The sequence below is a fragment of the Anopheles stephensi genome, chromosome 3, assembly GCF_013141755.1.
Source record: "Anopheles stephensi strain Indian chromosome 3, UCI_ANSTEP_V1.0, whole genome shotgun sequence".
Classification (NCBI taxonomy): domain Eukaryota; kingdom Metazoa; phylum Arthropoda; class Insecta; order Diptera; family Culicidae; genus Anopheles; species Anopheles stephensi.
Window position 1 is genome coordinate 7,470,104 of NC_050203.1, and position 20,601 is coordinate 7,490,704.

Sequence of the window (20,601 nt, forward strand, 5' to 3'; positions counted from 1 at the left end):
AATTGATATTTATTGTATTGACCTCTGACCACCATTCGCTACGCCACCACTGTCAGTGTATCAGCAGCAGCGCCAGGGCCAGTCCCTCACAGAACAAATCTACCATTTTGTGTGCTTCTAGTATACGGTCGATCGGTGTGATGCGACCAGGATGGACAGAAATGATCAAAGGCATGGCTTTTTTTTCTTTCGTAGAGCGGTAAGGTGGATATGTATGTAGCCTCCCGTAAGTGACTATGGGTTTTGGAATTATGATGACCTTTGCCGCAAACCACCGGGTTGGGGGATCGATCTGGCTGTCGCACAAACAACCACCGAAAGATGATTGAACACGTTTTGTTTGATGGAATCGTACGAAATTATACGCACCAGTGACAGCACCGGAATGACACGAACGCAACCGACCGTGAAAGATTGGCCAGCAGAATCTAAGCTTTCCCTCCGGCAAGGATATTAAACATTTAGAAGCCAAGGACCGATGTCATTTCATTTATGGATGTGTTCATTCGGGAAAATTCTAGCATTGTAGGGAGGGAATAAAAACAATGTCTTAAACGCTGTACGATAAAAAAAAATCCATATTGTTAGTCGCAAACATACCTGCAGGACGCCTACGAAACCCCACTCAGTCAGTCACTAGGTCACTGATCAATCCAACTGGAAGCGAACCACCCCCCTCGGATTTCAATCGAACAACATGCGCGACCCATCAACCCATATAAACATAAACATAACGCTGGCAACGACAACCTCCACCATTGCCGCGCCAAATAAACGCCCGGTTTTTTGCCCTGGTAACTAGCATAAACATTCGCCATCACTCAAACACGGCCCGCGCCTTTGGTCATTGAGCTTTCATGCTCTTATGCTGCGATAAAATAAGGTGCATTGTGTACGTGGTGTGCAGAAACACAACTACATACTTATGGAAGAATGCGAAGAACGCTACGTCCTACAGAGTGCCCTCCAAAAACTAGACGATTTGGACGCAGCTGGTGACGGCATCCGCAACTCGTTCTGGTTGATGTAAAATCGATTAGATTGGTGGGGAATTTTGGGACGACAAACAGAAGCATCTTCACTGCATGTGTATACATACAAGCCTCTTAACCCCGTGTTTCTGTTGATGATGATGATAGGCGTGAGGTGCAAATGTGCATAAATATTCAACAACAACAAAGTCATCCCCTGCGACGGAGACGACGACGACGATTCTGCTTAAGCGCGAGGTGATGTTTGAATGGTTGCATTTTTCGATTCGTCTCAGCTCGGACAAAGAATCGCTAGCTGCTACACTCAGTCACAACTGATAGGATTGTTTTGATTTGTGATTAGCCAGCAAACCACAACAGTCAGTGTGCCGAGCTGCAGCATTAATCAGCTGATGGTTCAGCCCCAGACGTCTTATTAATTCACTTATGCTAATACTGCAGTATTAACAAGATTATCTTGCGTATAAAATTAGCTATCCTTGACCATCGGATAGAGGTTGTGATGGGTTCAAGTCAGTGGTGGTGATGTGTCTCCACCATCAGCTGCTCTAATGATATGCACCCGACGACCAATCTCTGCGTCCGATAAACATCCTCTTTGTAGTCGTTTAGGATGTGTCGAGAGAGGGGGGTCGGTTTTGCCTTGAATATTGAATATTGAAGGAACGGAACAGACATATGATGCATCCTCCGATGTTCTGAACGGGCTACGGTCATTTTGTCTCAGTCATCAGCACGGTTATCAGCAATCGAAAGGCAGCAAACCCCGTTCGACCGGCGATTTGATGACCGACCGACTTGGGTTCGACGTGCTTCCGAACGGACCCGGGTCGACCGGGTTGCTGTTTTGGGTCAGGCTGATGGTGCGTCGTTTCGTTTCGTGATGGAATGGACGCCCAGCGAAAGTTATCAGCAAAACAGAGTTCCATGACACGCACAGAGCCACTATTTGACTTCCCGGGTTGCAGGTTTTGTGGATGGGATTTATCTGCCCAATTTTCTGCATATCTTCATACGAAGCAAGGTTTGTCTTGATTGAAACAACCTTCTTGTTTCTGCGTCAGACTTAATACCTAAATTAAACCAGAAGTCCATGAGAGCAAAGCACAGTTCCAAAATGTATTCCAACTGCCAAAAATGAACTGTTGTAGTCGAGGCAGCACACGCAGAGCGCGAGCAGATCAGTTACGATAACCTCGACCTTTTCGACACTCGCGCCATGGATTTAGGGGTCAGCAGCTGGCCGTTCTATCAGCTTAACTAAACGTCGTCTCGTCGTTCGTCGGCAGCAGACTTCAACCTTCAAGTTTTGTTTTGGCGAACGACGCAAACAGTAAAGCTGATTATCGGACACGCGTTACAGTGACGGTACTGTTGGCCACGTAAATAGCCAAACTTACTAAGCTGCCAAGAAAACGGACTCACTCGGATCTCTCACTTCAGCTTGCCGTTTCGTCGGGGGTTCTCCACGAAAAGCAGAGTATCACGACACCAGCCACACAGTGCACAGCAGATCATTGTCGTGGCATAAACGATCGATAGACAACACCGGCTAATGCTCATTAATACCTCTCCCCGACCTTCATCCTCCCGAACAGCAGGTAGCGAATGAAGCACAGCATCATTTCGATTGCCCTATAGCATCCTTCTGATTAGGTTCACTAAAGTCAAGAGATTGTCTTCTTACGACGCCCGAAGAAAAGTCGACAAAAAGTATAAAAAAAAAGCTACAAAACGAGCAATCCAACCGCCAAACGTCACCACGTCATTGAAACTCGGTCCGGGTTGGGGTTCACTCGGCGGCATGGATGAGACCTATGCTGCGAGAAAGGAATTTCTTCTAATGGTTGTGGGAAAATTTTTATCACAAAACAGTTCACCGAGCGCCGTCCGTAGCAAAAGTTACGCAATAAACTTCGCTCGCTCGAATATCGTAAATATTGCGGGAGGCGATCGTCCTCCTGCTCCGCTCGCTTGTCTGAAGTCTCGCGGGAAGTCTCCTGGGAAGCCGGCACAATCGGAACAAGCAGATGCAAAGCAGCGCACAAGCGTCACTTGAAATCTTTCTTGCAATTAATGAAGTTGATTTGTTTTGAAGCTGAAATTCTTTTTGGCGAATATATTACTGTTGATTTTTGGGCGACCGGAAGAAAAAGGGGGTGACTTGCGCTAAGTACCTTTAACTGTCAAACACATTAAAAACTCACATTTAAAGTCGAAACCGACAACGAACGTTATAGCCCGCTGGCTTGGTGGAGCAAAAAAAAGGATGAAGGAAAACCCAGACAAACAAATCGCTGTTGTTAATCGAATTACTATGAGGATAATGTTTGCCTTCCGGCCTGTCTCGGGCACACACACACAGCCAGTGACATGGAAGTCTCGCTAACTCTGTGTGCCCGGCCCGTCCCCAACTCAAGTGCCCATTTTTCCAATCAATTTCCCCCTTAATGGTTTTTCTCGCCGGTCGGCCCACACACCCTTTGCCATCGAATCCCTTCGTCCACTCTTCTCACATCAACCAACCACGCGTCAATTGGCACAACCCGACCACACCGCATATGATCATGATCAGCGTGTGTAGTGAGTGCCACAGTGATGAAAAACCCGAAACAAGCGAAAGCATATCCACACATGCACACGATTCTTTTTTATTGATTGTGGTTTAGTGCGGTTTGGCTTGATGTGATTTGTTTACAAATGCCACCACACGCACGCATCACAGCACATCAGAAACCCCCGGGGAACCGAGAGCTAAATATAGGAAGTAAACACATGCACACACACACTTTTCGTGGCACGAGCCGGGATTGAGCGAAAAAAAAACAACGAACTCTTTCACTGAGCAGGAAAATTGAGAAAACCCAATCCCGCATGTGTGTGTGTGTGATTTTGCCTGCTGGATAAAGTCATAAATTTTAGGTCCCCCCTACCCCCTTACTGGAGAATCCAGAGCACTTCCGCCATCCTCCTGTTTGTGTGTGTTCTGGGGCAAGCGTTTTCTAACCATATTGTTTGTTCTTTCAAGATTAACTACATTGCGGAAAGTGCGGCCGACCACGCTCTCGTTCTCTGTGTAAGTATCAAAAAGCGTAGAAGGTATGCTTCCCGTCCAGATATGGAATCGAAAAATGGAATGACGGGCAGAGGGGAAGATAAGGAGCACTTTGACACTGCGGGCAGCAGCTCGGGTCGCTTCTGAAGCGATCCTGATGGTTGGACCTTCAATTGGTACCAATTCAATCACAAGTGGGACGTTTGTTACTGTTAAGTGGAAATAACGATGCTGCGGCTGATGTTGAGTTTTGTTCCCAATTCGTGGGAAGCTGCCGGGAGAACACAGATACAGAGCATGATGCAGAAGACTGCCAGTCCCTAACTTCCGAATACATTGAAGCAACAAAAAACAAACCGATCTCCTAACCATGATCTCATGCCACGGTTTGGAGTGTCGCCTAAGTTACTTCCCTCTTTAACTTCTAAAAACCAAAATCAAACTGGGTTAATATGCTGCAATATTCCACCGATTCCCTCCACAAACTCTCTACACGAAATGCAAATTAATGCTTACGAAATAGCTCCACGCACGAGGAGGTTAAAATCAAAGGCAAACGTAGCTCCGGTTGGGCGTTTCACTGCGCGTAACAGAGATTTTGAATTCCCCGTGCGAAGAGAACGAAACCAAAAACCTATTTTAGGTGAGCTGGTGCCCGAACAAACCCCAACCAAGAACCTGTTTTTAATTCCACCGAAATTTTACCAAAGCGGACTGATCCAGAAAACGCATCATCGCCAAGCCAACCGAGCAGAAAGAGACACGCACAACGCTGCGAACAGAAGCCAACAGCCAAAAGCGCATTTATGTTGCGCAAGCCGTCGTTTCTAATCCTGTTACTCCTCCGAATGGAAGGCGATTTGGATTAAAGGTTTCAAAATGTGTAAGCCCCCCGTAAAGGCGCACGAATTAAACGGGAACGTCTAAAACAATAACGAGAGGATCTCATCACCAAAGCGAGGCGAAGAAAGCGGCCGAAGATGGAAAAAAATCAAACGAAACGAAGTAGAAAATGGGAAGAATGAAATCAATTCCCACCTTCTCCGAGATGCTGTGAATAATAAAATCCCAAAAAAAACACAAATCAAGCTGGAATGCAACGAACCCGGTACGGTACAAGGAAGAACGGATAGGCAAAGCGAATCCCGGAGAAGGTTCCTTGGAGTAATGCCGCGTGTTTGTCAACGGCGCACCGTCCATTACGGCGCGTTCGGTCAATGAACCACCATCCCCGTCCCGAAGGTGTGGCGCGGCCGGTTGTTGATGTTGTGTGTGCGTGCGGAAGGGAAAGAAGGCGTAAAAGGGTAAACACACCAAACAAAATTCGACCGACCTGACCCAATTAAACACAACAAACCGGTCATCAGCGTGGAACCGAATCGGAACAGGTACTTGTTGTGGCCACCTGAGCCGGTGGCGGTCCACGTTTGGTGCGTTTTCTTTTTCACAAACTCATGTGAAGAGATTAAATGTGTAAGCACACACACACACAAGCAACTGAAGTTGAAGATCTCCTGCAAGATACAGGCCAGGCCAACCGTTTGGTCTTCATCTCTTTCGCTGCTTCAGGTCCACGCCGGGTGGGGCGTGTGTGTGTGTGCGTTGTCGTGAAGAATTTCATGGTCAAGGAAAAGATTGGAAAAGATACGATCCAATGCGGTGTCTCGGCTAGCGCTGCAAAACACAGGATTCGACAGGTGATCGTCAAAAAAACCGGAAAGTTGCTTACAACGTGCAACGTCTTGTTCTCTGGCGACGCGTTAAACACGTCACCGAAGAACGCACGATTTTGGACAGTGCTTTTTATAGAACGTTCACAATTTCGAATTTGTGCTGCTGTGCAATATAACAGCTTCATACCGTTGTCAGCTGTCACTGTGAGCGTCTAAAGACTCTGATCAACCGGAGAAGACGTTTGTACCGTTTTTCACCTGTGCAAATAACGAAGAAGCTCACACATTTGGGGAGGTTATTTTGAGTGTGTGTGTGTTCGTGAATCGAATGCTTAAATATTATCCCCCTCACGACCCCAACTTTTACCGGACGTCATCCAGCGTACTTGGCGTATCGGGTGAGGGTTGCAAGAGATCGTGAGGAGATGTTTGATTACTTCGCCAACAGAGAGCTTGCTTTCTTTGGCCTTAAATCCTACGATGGCTTTCAGTTTATTCAGCAGTCTCCCTCGTTCTCGGCACTTGTTTTCTTAAGCAGATGACCGTAAAGAAACGGCGAAGCACTGTCTGCCGACGTGTCCCTCTCTCTCTCTCTCTCTCGCCTCTCGGTTTTTATATCTCCGTTTGTTCCTTTTTCGTTGGCAACTTGCTAATTTGTACCGATTCTTAACGCCACTGAAGCGAATGTGTCGCTTGGTTACTTAGGGATGGAATCTCTTCTCAACTGATGTTGTCCCCGTGATTCCAACGGTTCTTCAAACATTTTTATACGCCATCCCTCCATAAACGGGCATTATTGAACGGTAGGGCAAGGGTTAGAAGCGAAACCAAAAGGGACGGAAGCAGAGCATCAAGCATTGCAGCAACCTTCAGCAGGTGTTAACATGGACATAAAACCGTTGCATAAATTGTGTCTAGGACGGTGTGACGGTCGTGCAATAGCTAATGCCCCCCAAAATAACAACGTCTTGGATTAATTCCTGCGAAGTCTTTTCTCACCTGTCAAAGTCATTTTTTATGTAATCCCACGCGACAACACCTGCATCTCGGGAGGTATGAATGGAGAAGCCTCAGAAAATGTCGAACGTAAGTCCAGCGTAATTTATGATACGGCCAAAAGCGGGCAATATGAACTTTCCAACCATTGGAACATACTAGGGTTCGCTTCCTCATCATCAAACGATAGTGATCACGACTACTGCGTGTCCATATGCGACCTCTCGGGCAGTATACAAACGGCCAACGACGAAATGTCATCTTCCCTGGAAAGGTCATCTGCATTTCAAACGGACGCTACTCAAATCAGTCTCTGCTGGGTTAAAAGGCACAGTGCCTTACTGTGCAATTGGTAAGCCTTAAGCCACGGGAACCTTAAGCTTTGATCATTTAGTAGGAGGATAACGTAATTCATGCCCCAGCATAACCTCCCGATGCTTTTGTACCACAAAGAACCAGGTCCAGGGGTTGGAATATTTTATGCGATTTAACCTACGGAATAATACAATTGCTCATGCCGCGTTATAATTAATAAGACGAGCACACGATGTGTGCTCTCGTGGTGGACATGTAAGGCTTATCCTTCGCTTAAGCCTGTTAAGTTGACAGCTGTCTTTTGCTAGGCCGCATCACACATTTTTGTACTTCGCACGTACATCCTCCTCCTTTACGGGCGGCTTGATGCTTGCATGATGGAGAATAATTTACTTTCTATCAAGGAGTGTGTGTGTGTGAGGATATTCTCCAATGTTTATGTATCAACACGTACGCCTTCACATTGAGCTCTTGGGTTGATCAGCTCTTCCAGGCTGCATGAAACGCAACGCAACGACAGTGTACTGATGCTATTTGGATGCAAAGCACTAAAACCGCCATGACCAGGCATAAAAAGTAGTGACCGGGCTTGGCGAATTAATTTGAAAGCCAATTCCGTTGGCTCACTCAAACGGTCAGGCACAATAGCGCACAATGGCGCACTGTGCTCCATATGCCAAAGTGGAGCACTCAAGCCTTGTTGCGCAATCGAAGCAGAATTTAATGTCCCCATTGATTTATTTTTCCGCTTTTATAGCGTGACTCAATTTGGGGTCTTGTTTTTTTTTTATAAGCCGAACATTCATTAGCACAGAAAAACAAATATATACTGTTCAACTTCACATGCTGTACGCTGAGGAGCACACTTCGTCCATCTTATCAGCTCTAGGTTGTTCTCCGAGGGAGCAAAAACCGTCCATTATCAAGCGTATTGTGATGATGCCAGTTACGGACACTGCAGCGGAAGGTTGTAACACTACAGAAAAACACATCACTAACAAGCCAACAGTTCACAGAGATCACACAAAATTGATAGTCAATGAGATCTCGTTTGTGCCAGCTTCTGTCAATAATGAAGTCTGGCAGCAAATCTGGGATGATACTTCCCGGCCCCGTATGAGCTCGCTAAGGTGATAAGACATCAAGTAGACCTCCAGCTCGTAAAACTGTACGCAAACTGTAATGTGTTGCTTTCAATAATAAACGCGCCGTTTCGTGATCGTAAATATCCGCGCGGGAGAGACACCACCGGTCTGAAATTTGCATTCCAACGACGACGGTCTGGGTGAGCATTCCATCCTCGGAGTTGGAAATGTATTCACCACGTCTCGCTTGTTCCCACTGGAGGAGAGGTATGCATTCATTTAGCCACCGACGTTCGTGTGGGGTCATGGCTAGAGCGACAGCACCCTCTGCTCAAATGCAGCCCCAGCTGCTCGTCAGTTAAAAAAAACTCGAGCTTGTATGTGTGTTTTAATCCATTCTCTAAGATGCGCCCTGCTCTCGTCCAGCACGCTCGCACACGCTCTCCTGCCTTCCCAAATCGTTAACTAATTCCGACACAATGAGTCAACGCATCAAAACGGAACCCGTGGCCTTCTCACCCTCATCCCTTTCGCCCAGATCTGACGACGACGACAACGATCGTCGTGATCGACATGGTTTCCGGATCTCCTCAACGTGCTGCTTCTCCATCTAAATCCGCTGGAGTCCGAAGCGCTACCACAATGTTCGTACCATGTGGCAGCGGCGTCGCTGGCGGTGGGAGGCCAATACCTCTTGTAGTTATTTTTAAAGGTGCGACAGAATCCCCACAAGCACGTAGGCAAATAATAATAACGGCAACAGGCGCACGCGCGCGCACACACAATCCCGATGATCACGATCAACTCTTCAACGATCTTCCGTCTACAACCATCGCAAGACACACAACAGCAGCTGAGTTTCGCTTTTCGATTGCGGATCCTCGAACGTCGCCGGCCAAGAATCTTCCTCTGTGTTCGCAAAACAGTTGATGATCATAATTGTGTGCGATGATGTTCAGGGCTGCTGGCAGGGTGTTTTGGTTTGGTTTCGTTGCGTCTAACAGTGGCTTGATGCATCACGACGCCACGCGGACGTCGACGATGCGCAATGATGCGCGCCCTTTTACCTACTCTTCGTTGATGCGCCACAAACACAAACAGTCCAACATGTGTGTGTGCGTGTGTGGATGTGGATGTTATTGGGGAGATTGAGGGAGACAGAGCCGGTAGTATTCACCAGGAACGAGGATCACATGGAAAAAGAGGGTTGTCGGCGAGTTGGGTGCTTTGCTTTGCTTGGGCGCAGTCAACCGTAGCCGCGTGCAAAAACACATGACTATCGTGTCGTGTCAGAGAGTTTTGTGAGAATTTCCGAGTGGTTCACTTTCTTTTGGAGCTTTGGCAGGGATGGTACACAGTGGAATAGGGGCTTTGTATTGGAAGCGATTAAGAATTTTTGACTTTTGGCTTATTGAGCGTAAATTTGTCGGGGAGCTAATGAAGTACATTGCATTATTTTTCGTAAGAATTCCAAGAATCAAACTGACAGTCATTCAAAGAGGGTTTAACCAGACAGCTTCAACTTCTTGACTCATCAACTTCAATGCTCCAGACTTTGACTGCTCGAAGATGCCAGCCGTTCAACCGGCAGTTGCATCATCCATCAAGCAGGAGATCGTCTACAAATCTTCCAAGAAATGCGTATTAAACAAAGTTGTGGATTTATGACGAGAGTTTGGAACAATTTGAATATTGAGGATATTTTTGATAAGAGTGAAGTTTCATTGAAGTGAAGTGAAGAAATTAATTATTCCAGGAGGATCGGGTACTATAGGTAAAATCAAGTCTAGGAAGCCAAAAAGGGCAAGTCTAAATCTCTCGAAGTTGCATAGAAAATGATGATGAAGAAGATGCTAATGGTTATAAGAAGTTATGAACAAATTGCCCACTCTAGGGTCCAATCTCGCCTGGACCGGGAACACCACTACACAAAGCAGTTAGATTACGATAGCTATGGCCTCAGATATTCAACCATTAGCGACAGACATTGGGGTTCTCCACCGAAAACTTACCGGAAAGTACATTCCCTGGGGATGTAGAAAGTATGGTCCGGAGCCCCACAGTTTGACGGCTTTTTCGGTGATCCCTTAGTGCATAAAACCGATGACGTCCAGCACTAGCAAGCAAGCTTTCGAACTGGGTTGAACTTTGTAGAGCTGCCTTGGCTGGCTTTTTGAGGAGGCGGGTTACGTTTGTTTGCTGTTTCCGTCCAATCTCACCTAAAACGGGCAACAGGACACACAAAACACCCTATTTTGCCCTTATACCCAGAGCTTTGGGGGGGGGGGTTGAAATCTTCCGTTGCTTAATAAACTTTCAAAGGGGAAGCACTTTATTACGAACAACACGACGTATCGAAACACAAAAGAGGATTTTTGTGTTTGAGATTTTTATAATTATTATTTTGGCGGCACAATTTTACACTTTAAAATAAAAATACACACTTTATAATTATAATATGGCACCGACCGAGATTATTTGCTTCCTTTTTGTTGTAAGCTTTCTCACACAAGCACACACACGCACACGCATACACTGGAGAGCGCACCACTAGTAATAATTATGCAAAACTTTGCATCTTTCACTGTGTAATTTTGCAGATCTGCTAGTTGAATAAATTAGTACGGAAATTATAAGTAAAAAATATACGCAAAAAATGCTTATTTTTCTATCAGCGTAATTCCAGGTTAGAAAGCAACGGATAAAGCGTATTTCAATGCTGATATCCTTATTCGCTCTCTTTTTTCTTCTTTTCCTCCCAAAAATCGTTTACAAACACTGTCACGCTGGCGGCTGGTACAGCGGATTCATCCTCACAAACACTACAAAAAATGATGTTCTACCGTACACAAGGTACAAGGATGGCGCTCCGTACTGACAGATTTGTCTTATTATTTTGTGGGGAAAACACATCAATTCATCTCGCGATTGCCTATTCAAGCCGTAGTTGGGACGAGATTTCATCCATATGTTGAGGTTTCGTGCATCTCTATCGGAAACTGCGAGCTACCCGTTCGGTCAGAAAAATCCAAAATGGTAAACACAACCACTGATGTACGCGTCCGACAGCTTCAACACAAATAGAAAAAAATACGCAGCAGCGTGCACTTCAATCTTCTGGCAGCATGCCGTGGACCACAAATCACTAGAACATCGTCGTGGGGTTGAATTTCTATGACACCGTTTAAAAAACCAACCAACGAGTAACACACGCGCCTCACAAAAACGCACACATCATGCGGTGGAAGAAATAAATTGCACAGACGGGCGCACGGCTAAATGCCAGATTAAGCGGAGCTGATTTGGGTACGTTATCCTGGGGATATCCTTGCAAGAATGGCACACAAGTCTCGAAATCACACCACCACTAGCGCACCGTGAGCAACGATGTCGGTCGGGCAACGCGCTCACGGTTACCAATACACAGCAGCCCGATTCGACACAACACGCTTGCACGAACACCATCTCAGTAGCACATCTCTCGCAGCACGAGCACCAGTACCAGCAGCCTGGCAAGGATCAAACGTCAAAGGGAAGCTGGCAAAGAGGAAAAACTGGCGAGCGAGCCCGGGGAAAAAATATACCGAATATGTTGGCGCTGTGTTTATTTCCCACAGGGTGCAACACTTTATCACACACCACACGCACAATCGCACGCAAAATGCACACACACGGGGAAAAGACAAAAATATCCAGCGTGTGCCTTTTTTCCGGACGTCTCGGTTTAAGCGGCACAGCATCCCATCATTGCACAACAAATCAACCAGCACGCTGGCTACGTTATCAAATGCGCTCTGGCTGGTACACCGCTTTCACCCACAAAATAATCATTCACGATTATTCTTCTTTTTCTCTGCACAGCGAAATCGTGACGAAAAACGTGTACGGCACCGTGTGTTATCTAATGAAATAAATAGAAAATTGTCGCACTGAGAAAAATCTTCCCATCCGTATCCTATCAGCCCGAGCAAGTTCACCTTTACGCGACCGCGGTTTGAGTTTGTGTGCGGGAAAATGTGCGCGGACTGAAAAATCTTGGCCCGGAAACATGGCACTATGGGAGGTGTGGATGAATTAGGGTCGTCAAAAGATGGGAACCGATTGTTTTGAATTTGAAATTTGTTTATTGGTGCTGAAATCGCGACAGCGTAAAATATGTTTCGTGGAGCTTATTAAAGAATCAAGAAATGCCCGATGAAGCTTGAGAAATATAACGTAAAGGAATAACGAGTTTTGACTTGGATGTATTCCCGTTCAATCTCATCATGTGCTGACAGTGGAATACAGTTGGACATCGATATTGATTGCTGACCAAAAGTATTTAGTTTTCGAAGCAATATAATTTCATAGAAGAAAACTGATTAAAACAAGCATTTTCTGACAAAAAAGAACATTTTGCATTGAACGAGAATCATAAAAATCATATAAGATATTGAAACTCCTTATGGAACATCAAATCGCACTGAGGAATAAATATTCAAGAATAATTTTCCAAATCCATTTTTCTGAGCGATGAGATTTAAGGTACATTTTATGTACACAAAAGTAGCAAGGAGCTCCCAACTGTTTCAAAATTATTATTTAAATACTACAATAATACCAGTGTGCATGATTCCATTTCAAATCAAGTTCGAAAATATTTTCGAAACTGTTTAAACTGAATCTAATTTTGACCACGTGCATAGCACGTTTCGCCCAGCAACGGGTGTGAAATAATTCACAGAGCGTGGACAAACACCACATTGCATAGTTTCGGGAGCTTTCGTTGAAACGAGATTACTTTTCGAACAACGGTTTCTGTGCGAAAAGATGCGAAGATGGGCAAACTTTTTGAATTGAAATATTTCGTCGATAAGTTGAAATATTTCAAGCTGAAAGAGCGAAAAGTTGGTACGACGGTTAATTTGCGTTTGAATCTCGCAGCAGCCTAACTACGGAATTCTAATGATTTTTAGTGTGTATAACTTAAATTATTGCTTAGAGCATTAAATAAAGAATTTTGCTAGGTGTGTCCAAGAATTATTTGCTTGGAGAATAAGTATGAATACGATGTTTTTCATTAAAAACATTACATCTAGAAATCCTTCTCTGGTTCACGTTCTTTTCAATCCTCCTATTGCAGATTTATTGACAATCAACAATGTAATAAAACCGGCCCAATTCAAACAGCCGCACAGATCATTTCCAACGTGCCCACCATCCATCATCATTCCTTTTCAAATATTTAACCAATAATTTCCCTCGTTAGCAATCCAACACCACCACCACCACCCACTCCATCGTTCACAGATTCGGTTATCAATTATGTACGATGTAGGGCGAACACAATTACTTGCCCAATAAAAAAGAAACGGGTTAGAAACAGGGATCGGGGATAGTCAAAATAAATCGATTCATTAGCAAACATAATTTTGCTGCCCAAAATCGGGCACCACTCTCGGGGGAACACTTCTCGGGACTGGCCGGAACATATTGTTCAGCAGCAAAAACAAATCCCTTCCTTGGAGCCGGACTGTTATTTCTGCCTGCTAATTAAAGCAATCATACGTAACACACCGAAGGATTCCGGCACGAGCAGCATGTTGTTGTAAATTGGTTAACGCTTTGTTTATCGTACCCGAGCCCCTTTTTTCGGCTAGCCTTTTCATTTTTGCAAAAACCGAGACGCAACCCTCGGGAGCCGTTAAATACGAGCCTAGGATTCTATTTGCAGTGAAGTTAAATTCTTGTGAAAATGGGACTTTTGCTTGTAGCAGGCAGTAAACCCTTTTTTTGCGATTGCTTTGGTGTGGGTTTGTGCTGTGCAAATTTAAGTATGTGGCCTGGGGGGCTCAGGGTAAGTTGGAGCTGTGTTATATGGCATGGGAAAACTGTCGCCTAGAATCAACCGGGTGTTTTGTGGATGTCCAATGGTCGGCTCCGAGATGGTACCCGTATCGGATAGGAGTCTGCTAGGATTTACTACGAAAAAAACAAGAATAAAAAAGCAGGAAACATCTCGTCCGTAGTTGGACGCTTAGGACTCATCCTAACACGAACCGAACACGTCCAACTACGGACCATCCGGTTGTGAACCACATCGGTGTACGGTTAAACGACATCAAAGCACCCATGCAAAAGTAAAACATGTAACACCTTCTGTAGCAACCTTAGGAGTTGCTTTGGACAGGGAAGGCGCCTCTTTAAAATGAAATTGAAATTGATGTCCGCTGGATAAGAGGCTAATAGGACCATGGCAAAGGGAAGAACCATCTCGACTTATTATGCTGCAGTTTTAAATTACTTAAAACCCATCCGTCAGACCATTTTCGCTCCGTTTTGAAAATTAAGCTAGCAATGTTTATAACCATCAGTCTAAGTGCTCGTCAAAGCCAGCTCGTTAAAGCTGAGTGTTTAGTGCAGCATCAAACAGCAGAAGTTTCCAGAGCTATAAAACTTCAACAAGTTTAGGGATCACAGCAACGCTATCGATTAGATCCCGGACGATCGATCGTAAATGATATGCAAAAAGAGGGAAACAAACTGGAAAAAGGGACACATCTTGCCTGCTCTGAGAGGTGTAAACCGTTTTACAAGCTTTTTTGTTTGGCAGATGTCAGTGAGTGTTTCAGTACTGCGACGTGACTGGTGTGCAACTGTTTCGGAAACCTTTTTCCCCGAAAGCTGTCATCGAACCTTGCCGTACAAATCAATATCCCGGTGTCCCTTGTGCTGCGCTAAGACTGCCAGGCAGGATATTGAACGCGAGTCCGCTGGGATCGTAAAAAGGGAAGACAAATCGGATAGGTTAACCCGGTTGCGTGCGTTTACTACCACTTGCAGGATGGATGGTTAAGGTGCTCAGTAGCGAGGACCTCACGAGCATAAGAAGGAAGAGGTGAGAAAAAAGGAAACTTTCACTGTTGTCCTGCTGCAAACGAGATAGAACGATCTGCCAGCGAATGCCCTCTCTACTGTTACACTCTCTGCGTAGCTAACCAGGTGAAAACGGCACAAGCGAAGGCACTGGGTGAAAACCGACCAAATTCCTTCCATTCTCCATCATCCATAATTCATGAGTCAGCGACGACGATGACGGGGAAACTGGCCTCGGTGGGACAGGTAAAATTGCCAATCGGAAATGTGAAAAGCCACCGCACTCTTTGGATGGGATCTTTTTACCCTAACGCAACCGCTCTCCCTCACACGCTTTGGTAGTGGTGCTGGTGACTTTGATCGACGGGAACTGTGGCATACTTTGTTGTTGTTGTTGCATTTTTCGGGGGAGGTTTTAGTGGTTTGCTGATGCTTAAAGCGAGTGTACCGACTGGACTGGTGAATCGTTGACGAAATGCTGAATTGAAAAATGCTTCCGAAGGTTTTGAGGCCGAAAGTATGAGCCCAGAGGGTCAAAATTTAGTGGTCAAAATTTGAGATAAAACAAACTAACTTATAAATAAGTATGGTTTTAAGACACGAATATTTGGGTGCATTAGTTAGAATAAAATCATAACCGCTTAAAATAGAGTATATCGCTTAAAAGGCTCTAAAAAGCGTTGTTTGATACATACGCCTAAAGGTATGCAATTTCTTAGAGCACCTACTATAATCGCAAAAAAAGTACTATCCATTGAAGCAAACAATTGCATACCTTCGGGCGGTGTTAATTTATGATGACGCTGTGAGGAATACAGCGGATTTGTGTCGATAAATTGAATTTATTCAATGCAGTGATTAAACCGTAAAAGCCCCTTTGAATTAAAAAAGTAAAACATTTCTCGCACTATAAAAAACAACAAGCGCCATCATTGGATTGGATCATTAGTAAGCAAATTGGATGTGTTTGCCTGTAAGTATTCAATACATTACATACAACATGTTTAAGGATCGCCGGAATACTAAGCAGTTGAGCAATTCTTCTGGAAACGCTGACTTTACTTGAAACACACAAAATTGCATACCTTCCGGCGCTTAGAATTAATTTCCAAACGATGAGTGGAGTATTTCTCATATTCCAACTAATTTAATATGCTTTATTTTATTATAAGTAATCACTTTTAGCAATCATAGAGAATAATAAAACGCGTATTTTGTGTAAACAACCCATAAAGTAGCTTCTTTTGCCCGTTTTAAACGCTATAAATAGTCAATAATAATTTACGCAGCACAAGGGGGTGCTCTTCAACACGTCCGCTTGTAAATTTACATTGACTCCATTTAAAAGCAATTCATTGTAAATGTCGACATCTTTTTTACTTATTTTCGTTTGTGCAAAGAAGGACTTTTCCTGCAAAATCAATAAACTTCAAATCCCATTGTGCGTTTGCCACAGCCCCGAGAAGTGGTGCCTCGTTATGAGGGCGTTTGTGAGGTTAAGTGAATTCTTATTAACCTGCCTTTCAACAGCACCCGGACTGGAGTGGTTTTGCAGCATCCCAAAATTGCTTGCTACGAATGAAAAGGACGAAAACGAGCAGGACGTTTAGTGGTACAACCGATTTGGTCGATGTTGTCGCGATGACGCGCATTCCGGTCATCGGTGTCGCGTTTTTTCTTCGATTTCCAATCGAAACCCGGCGCATAAACGAAACGTGTTAACGTGACAAGTTTTTTTTTTTCGACACGCTCTGTTTTTCCAAGAATTGAGTGAATGGTGTTTGGATTGGTGGTTTGGGTGAGAGAGTGATTATCCTTGGAGGTGAAAATTATAATTGAAATTATTTTGTCAGCAGCTATCGAACGTTAAGTAACGCCGATGGCCGGGAGATATCAGAAATTTGATGGATTAGAGCGACCGAAACTTTGCCACTCCGGGGGGATTTTCATCGGGAAAAACGATGCTTGATACCCTTCGCTGTGTGTGTGTGTGTGGAAGCACTTTCATTCGGGGCAGCTGCATGGGTAAAACTGTGGGCAAAGTCAGTACGACGAATGCAGGCGATGATTTATTGGTTTTATTGATCCGGTTTGGGGAAATTTGGGGTGGAAAACAAAGCTGACAAGTTACTGGCGACGCAGGCTGGTGTGCAGGAGAAATTTATCTTAATTTTTCCACTTGTTCTCCATAACCAAGACAAATTGTCGATTGTTGCGGTTTGATTCGCTACTTTTTTCGATTATTATTTTTTAACACCACTTCAAGCAAGCGCAACATGTTGAACATGCTGTTGCTGTCGGGCTGATGTTGTAAAGAGTGTGTGTGTTTAAAAAAATCATTTACAACCGAAACAAGCAGCAGGTGAGAAAATATTCACCACAGACAAATAAAAAAAAAAAAAAAACGGAAGGCGCATGAAAAGCATGATAATAGCTTAATAACAGCCAAAAACGCTCGTTTTATCGTCCATTTTGGGTGCAAAAAAATATCACCCTTATCGTCTGATAGCACGCCAGGTAAAATATACCAAAGCGCGAAACATGCAATCAACCGGCATCGAGGCCGGGGGAAAAAAGAAACAGAAAAGAAAATCACATTAAAAATAGGGTGGGAAAATGGGAAGGAAAAATCATAACCGTCAGATGATTATCATTTCCCACGTCAAATTTCATTAAGCGAAACCCGGATTGTAAAGTCTACGGGGCGAACGAGCGCACCCAAGGACAATACCGCTCTCCTTCCCTTCTCCCACCCTCCCTGTGCATCCGGGACAGACCTCCTCCGGTCCTGTGTGTCCTTGTGATTTTATGATTTGAATCGTAGCTTTTGAGCAAACAGGAAGCAGCGACAAAACCCCACTGGAGCCCGAACTGGAACCGATAGCCGAGGTGTAATAAAAGTCCAATTAATTTCCATTTGCAAGCTGTAATCAGCGCTGTGTTTCTTCTTTTTTTTCTAATATGAGCAGGAGAGAGAGAGCGATTGTTTGCGGGGAAATTCATTTCTTTGCGTCGGGTAAGTAATCTGGTTTTAATATTCAACTGTTATTGCTTCCTTCTCGCGTTGATTGAGGAAGACCCCTGACCGGACCGGCTTACAGGTGTCCGATTCGAAGCCGGCTTCAAAACGGAGGCTTTGGAAGTAGACTTCGGGATCGAGATCGAGTGAGGAAAAACCCGGTAGAACCGGGGGAAAAAAGCATTAACAATAATTTCGATTTTCACACTCGACCCGTTTTTCTTTCGGTTTTTCCTCTCTTCGGCCACGTGTGTATGGCGCGCGTTCGCTAAAGTAGGTGATAGAAAATCGTTAAACGAAATTATCACCCATCAACCGATAAATGTTGATCGGTGTACATGGTGTCTATCCTGGCCCTGTTGTGGCGCAAAAGAAAAAAACAAACTCCAACGGTGGGAAAACTCGTAGCTCGTAGCTCGAAATGGGGTGCGCCTTCGAAATTGGCACGATTCGGACCTTTGTCAGCTATCACTCGCTTCCTCCTAACGGTTGCCAGACGGAAACAGCACTAAAGATAGGGTGAGATATTGTCCAATAAAGTGGTCACAAAGCACCGGCCATCCGAAGATCACACACCCACCCAACGTCCAGAGGACAGATGCGCGATGTCTCCGGCTGGCCTTTTTTTCCGCCGGTTTGTTTCAAAGCACCGAGAGATGCGTTTTGTGTGTTGTGCTTGCTCGTTGATTGGAAGCCTTGGTGCTTTTCCGGCGCGAAACGTTCGCCTTTATCATAAAAGAGATTTGTGCTGGTACAGCAGAAAAATTTATTTTTCAAGCACTGTTTGTCAGTGATCCTTGGGCAGCGTACGCTCCCGATTGTGTTTGATGTCTGTTATACTGTTGTTGTAGTGCCCCATGAGACAAATCTCCCTAGAGCGTTCGCTGAATAGTTTCCCTGCTTTGATGTTTTGGCATTGAGCGAGCTTTTATTTGCTGGTGTGTGTGTGTGAGCTTGTGTATTTTTCCTGGCATTCGTACCTTGTTTGTTGTGCTGCAAGCGGAAACTTGTTTATTGTTTATGGCGCGATTTTTTTATTTATTGTAAAAAGACAACAATACAATTTAATTTAAGTACAACTGGAGGGCTTGGGATGAAGAGATAGAGAGCGCATAATTCAAAAATTCAAATTGACATAGCGTTAATCTTGAAACAGACAGTATAAACACGCTCGCTCGCCGGTTTGACAGCTTCACTTCGTAGAACTTCATCATCGCCTACTACTACCGTGCTGCCATCTCGTAGCAAACAACATGTCCCCAGAAACACGCCAAAACCTCACGACCAAATAATGGAACGGTCTTCCTCCCCCAATCCAGAAAACAGCGCGAGATTGGCCATGAAAAACGTTACGATAAACGGCTACTCTCTCGATGCCGATCGGGAAAAAGCTTCATCCAAGCAAGGGACCATAACAAAAAATAGAAAACCAAGCAAACATAAGCACCCATCAACGCTCCTGCTGATGGCTACTAAACGGTGGCCTATGATTGTTTTTATTTCCATGCGTGCTGTTTTCCTCATTTTCCTTCCGCCCCCCAAAAAAAAAGGCATTTTTCGTGGGCGAAGTGGCTTAATGAACATAAATTTGATTAGAGTGCCATCGGCAGCCGGGCCGATCTCGAGATTGTGACAAGTTAATAAGGGGCATCGTTTTCCGGGATTGAGCCAGCCAGCATGTGTAGGGGGGCACAAAATCGATGTCCTTAGCCGATGATTACTCGGCAAGCGAGAGGTGCTCCATGAGCGGAGCAATGAATATTACCAGTGGGGAGAAAAAAACCGACACAATGATATCACTCATCGATTTCTGGTGGAGAGAAATACGCATAGGAATAGGAAAGTCGTCCATCATGGAACGTTAATGGGATAAACGTGTGAATGGAGCGCAAGGGGGGCACGTTTGTTTGCTTTAGTTAGTGATTTAATATTCCTCCCAGAAAGAAAAAAAAAAACCACGAGAAGATTAATGGCAACTTTTATCACACAAAAAATCGCATCGAATGAATGAAGAAAAAAAATTGTGACAACTTTCGCTTAAAATTATTTTTGGGAAAACTTTTTCCAAACTCCGATTATGATTTACTTCAATGGGTGTCGGTGTGACGAAACTGTGTTTTTCCTTTGCGGAGTTTAAAAATTCATTATGTAAAACCGAGTTTATTCGAGCCTGAGTAAGCCGAAAACCCTCGCCAGAAGAAAAAACAATCACAAGCACCACAAAACGGATCCATTTCCACGGGTGACTGCGGTCACCGCGTTTATGCGTCAATGGTTTCTTTGGACCCACTAAAATGAAAACAGTCAAAAAGAAAACCTGAATGCGTATTTTTTAATTATATTTAACTTCTCAACCGGCGACCACAGGCTAGCCGCTTGGTTGGGATTTTCTTCGTTGAGTTAAGCGAAAACAAAAAAACCCGACGAAAAGAATGGGGATGAGGGTTCAGTTTATTTACTTTTTAAGTACTTACGGGTGGCCCAAATGGTGACACAAAATATGAGGCAAACCGTGTGTTGGTGCCAAACGATGAAAAGTTTTTGAATTATGAAAAACCACACAAAAAGAGGAAAATAAAACTCCCAGACATTTGTCCGCTTATTGGTCTGG

At 44.5% G+C, this 20,601-nt stretch overlaps 1 protein-coding gene across 22 annotated transcripts in view; it reads right to left on the reverse strand.

Annotated features, from left to right (window-relative positions):
- Positions 1 to 20,601, reverse strand: part of LOC118510461 (AF4/FMR2 family member lilli) — a 197,286-nt gene that overhangs the window by 138,769 nt on the left and 37,916 nt on the right. Inside the window, exons 1-2 of one of the 22 annotated variants that reach the window (XM_036052314.1) lie at positions 12,094 to 12,163; positions 10,129 to 10,718 (exon numbers count right to left, since the gene is read on the reverse strand). The exons of 15 other annotated variants lie outside the window; for them this stretch is intronic. In XM_036052314.1, the coding sequence (XP_035908207.1) occupies positions 10,129 to 10,140 (12 nt within the window). In that variant the 5' untranslated portion in view covers positions 10,141 to 10,718; positions 12,094 to 12,163. Of the gene's footprint in view, positions 1 to 10,128; positions 10,722 to 11,313; positions 11,463 to 12,007; positions 12,164 to 20,601 lie in introns of those variants that run through there. 6 more of the 22 variants (XM_036052312.1, XM_036052315.1, XM_036052317.1 and 3 more) reach the window with 6 other exon arrangements.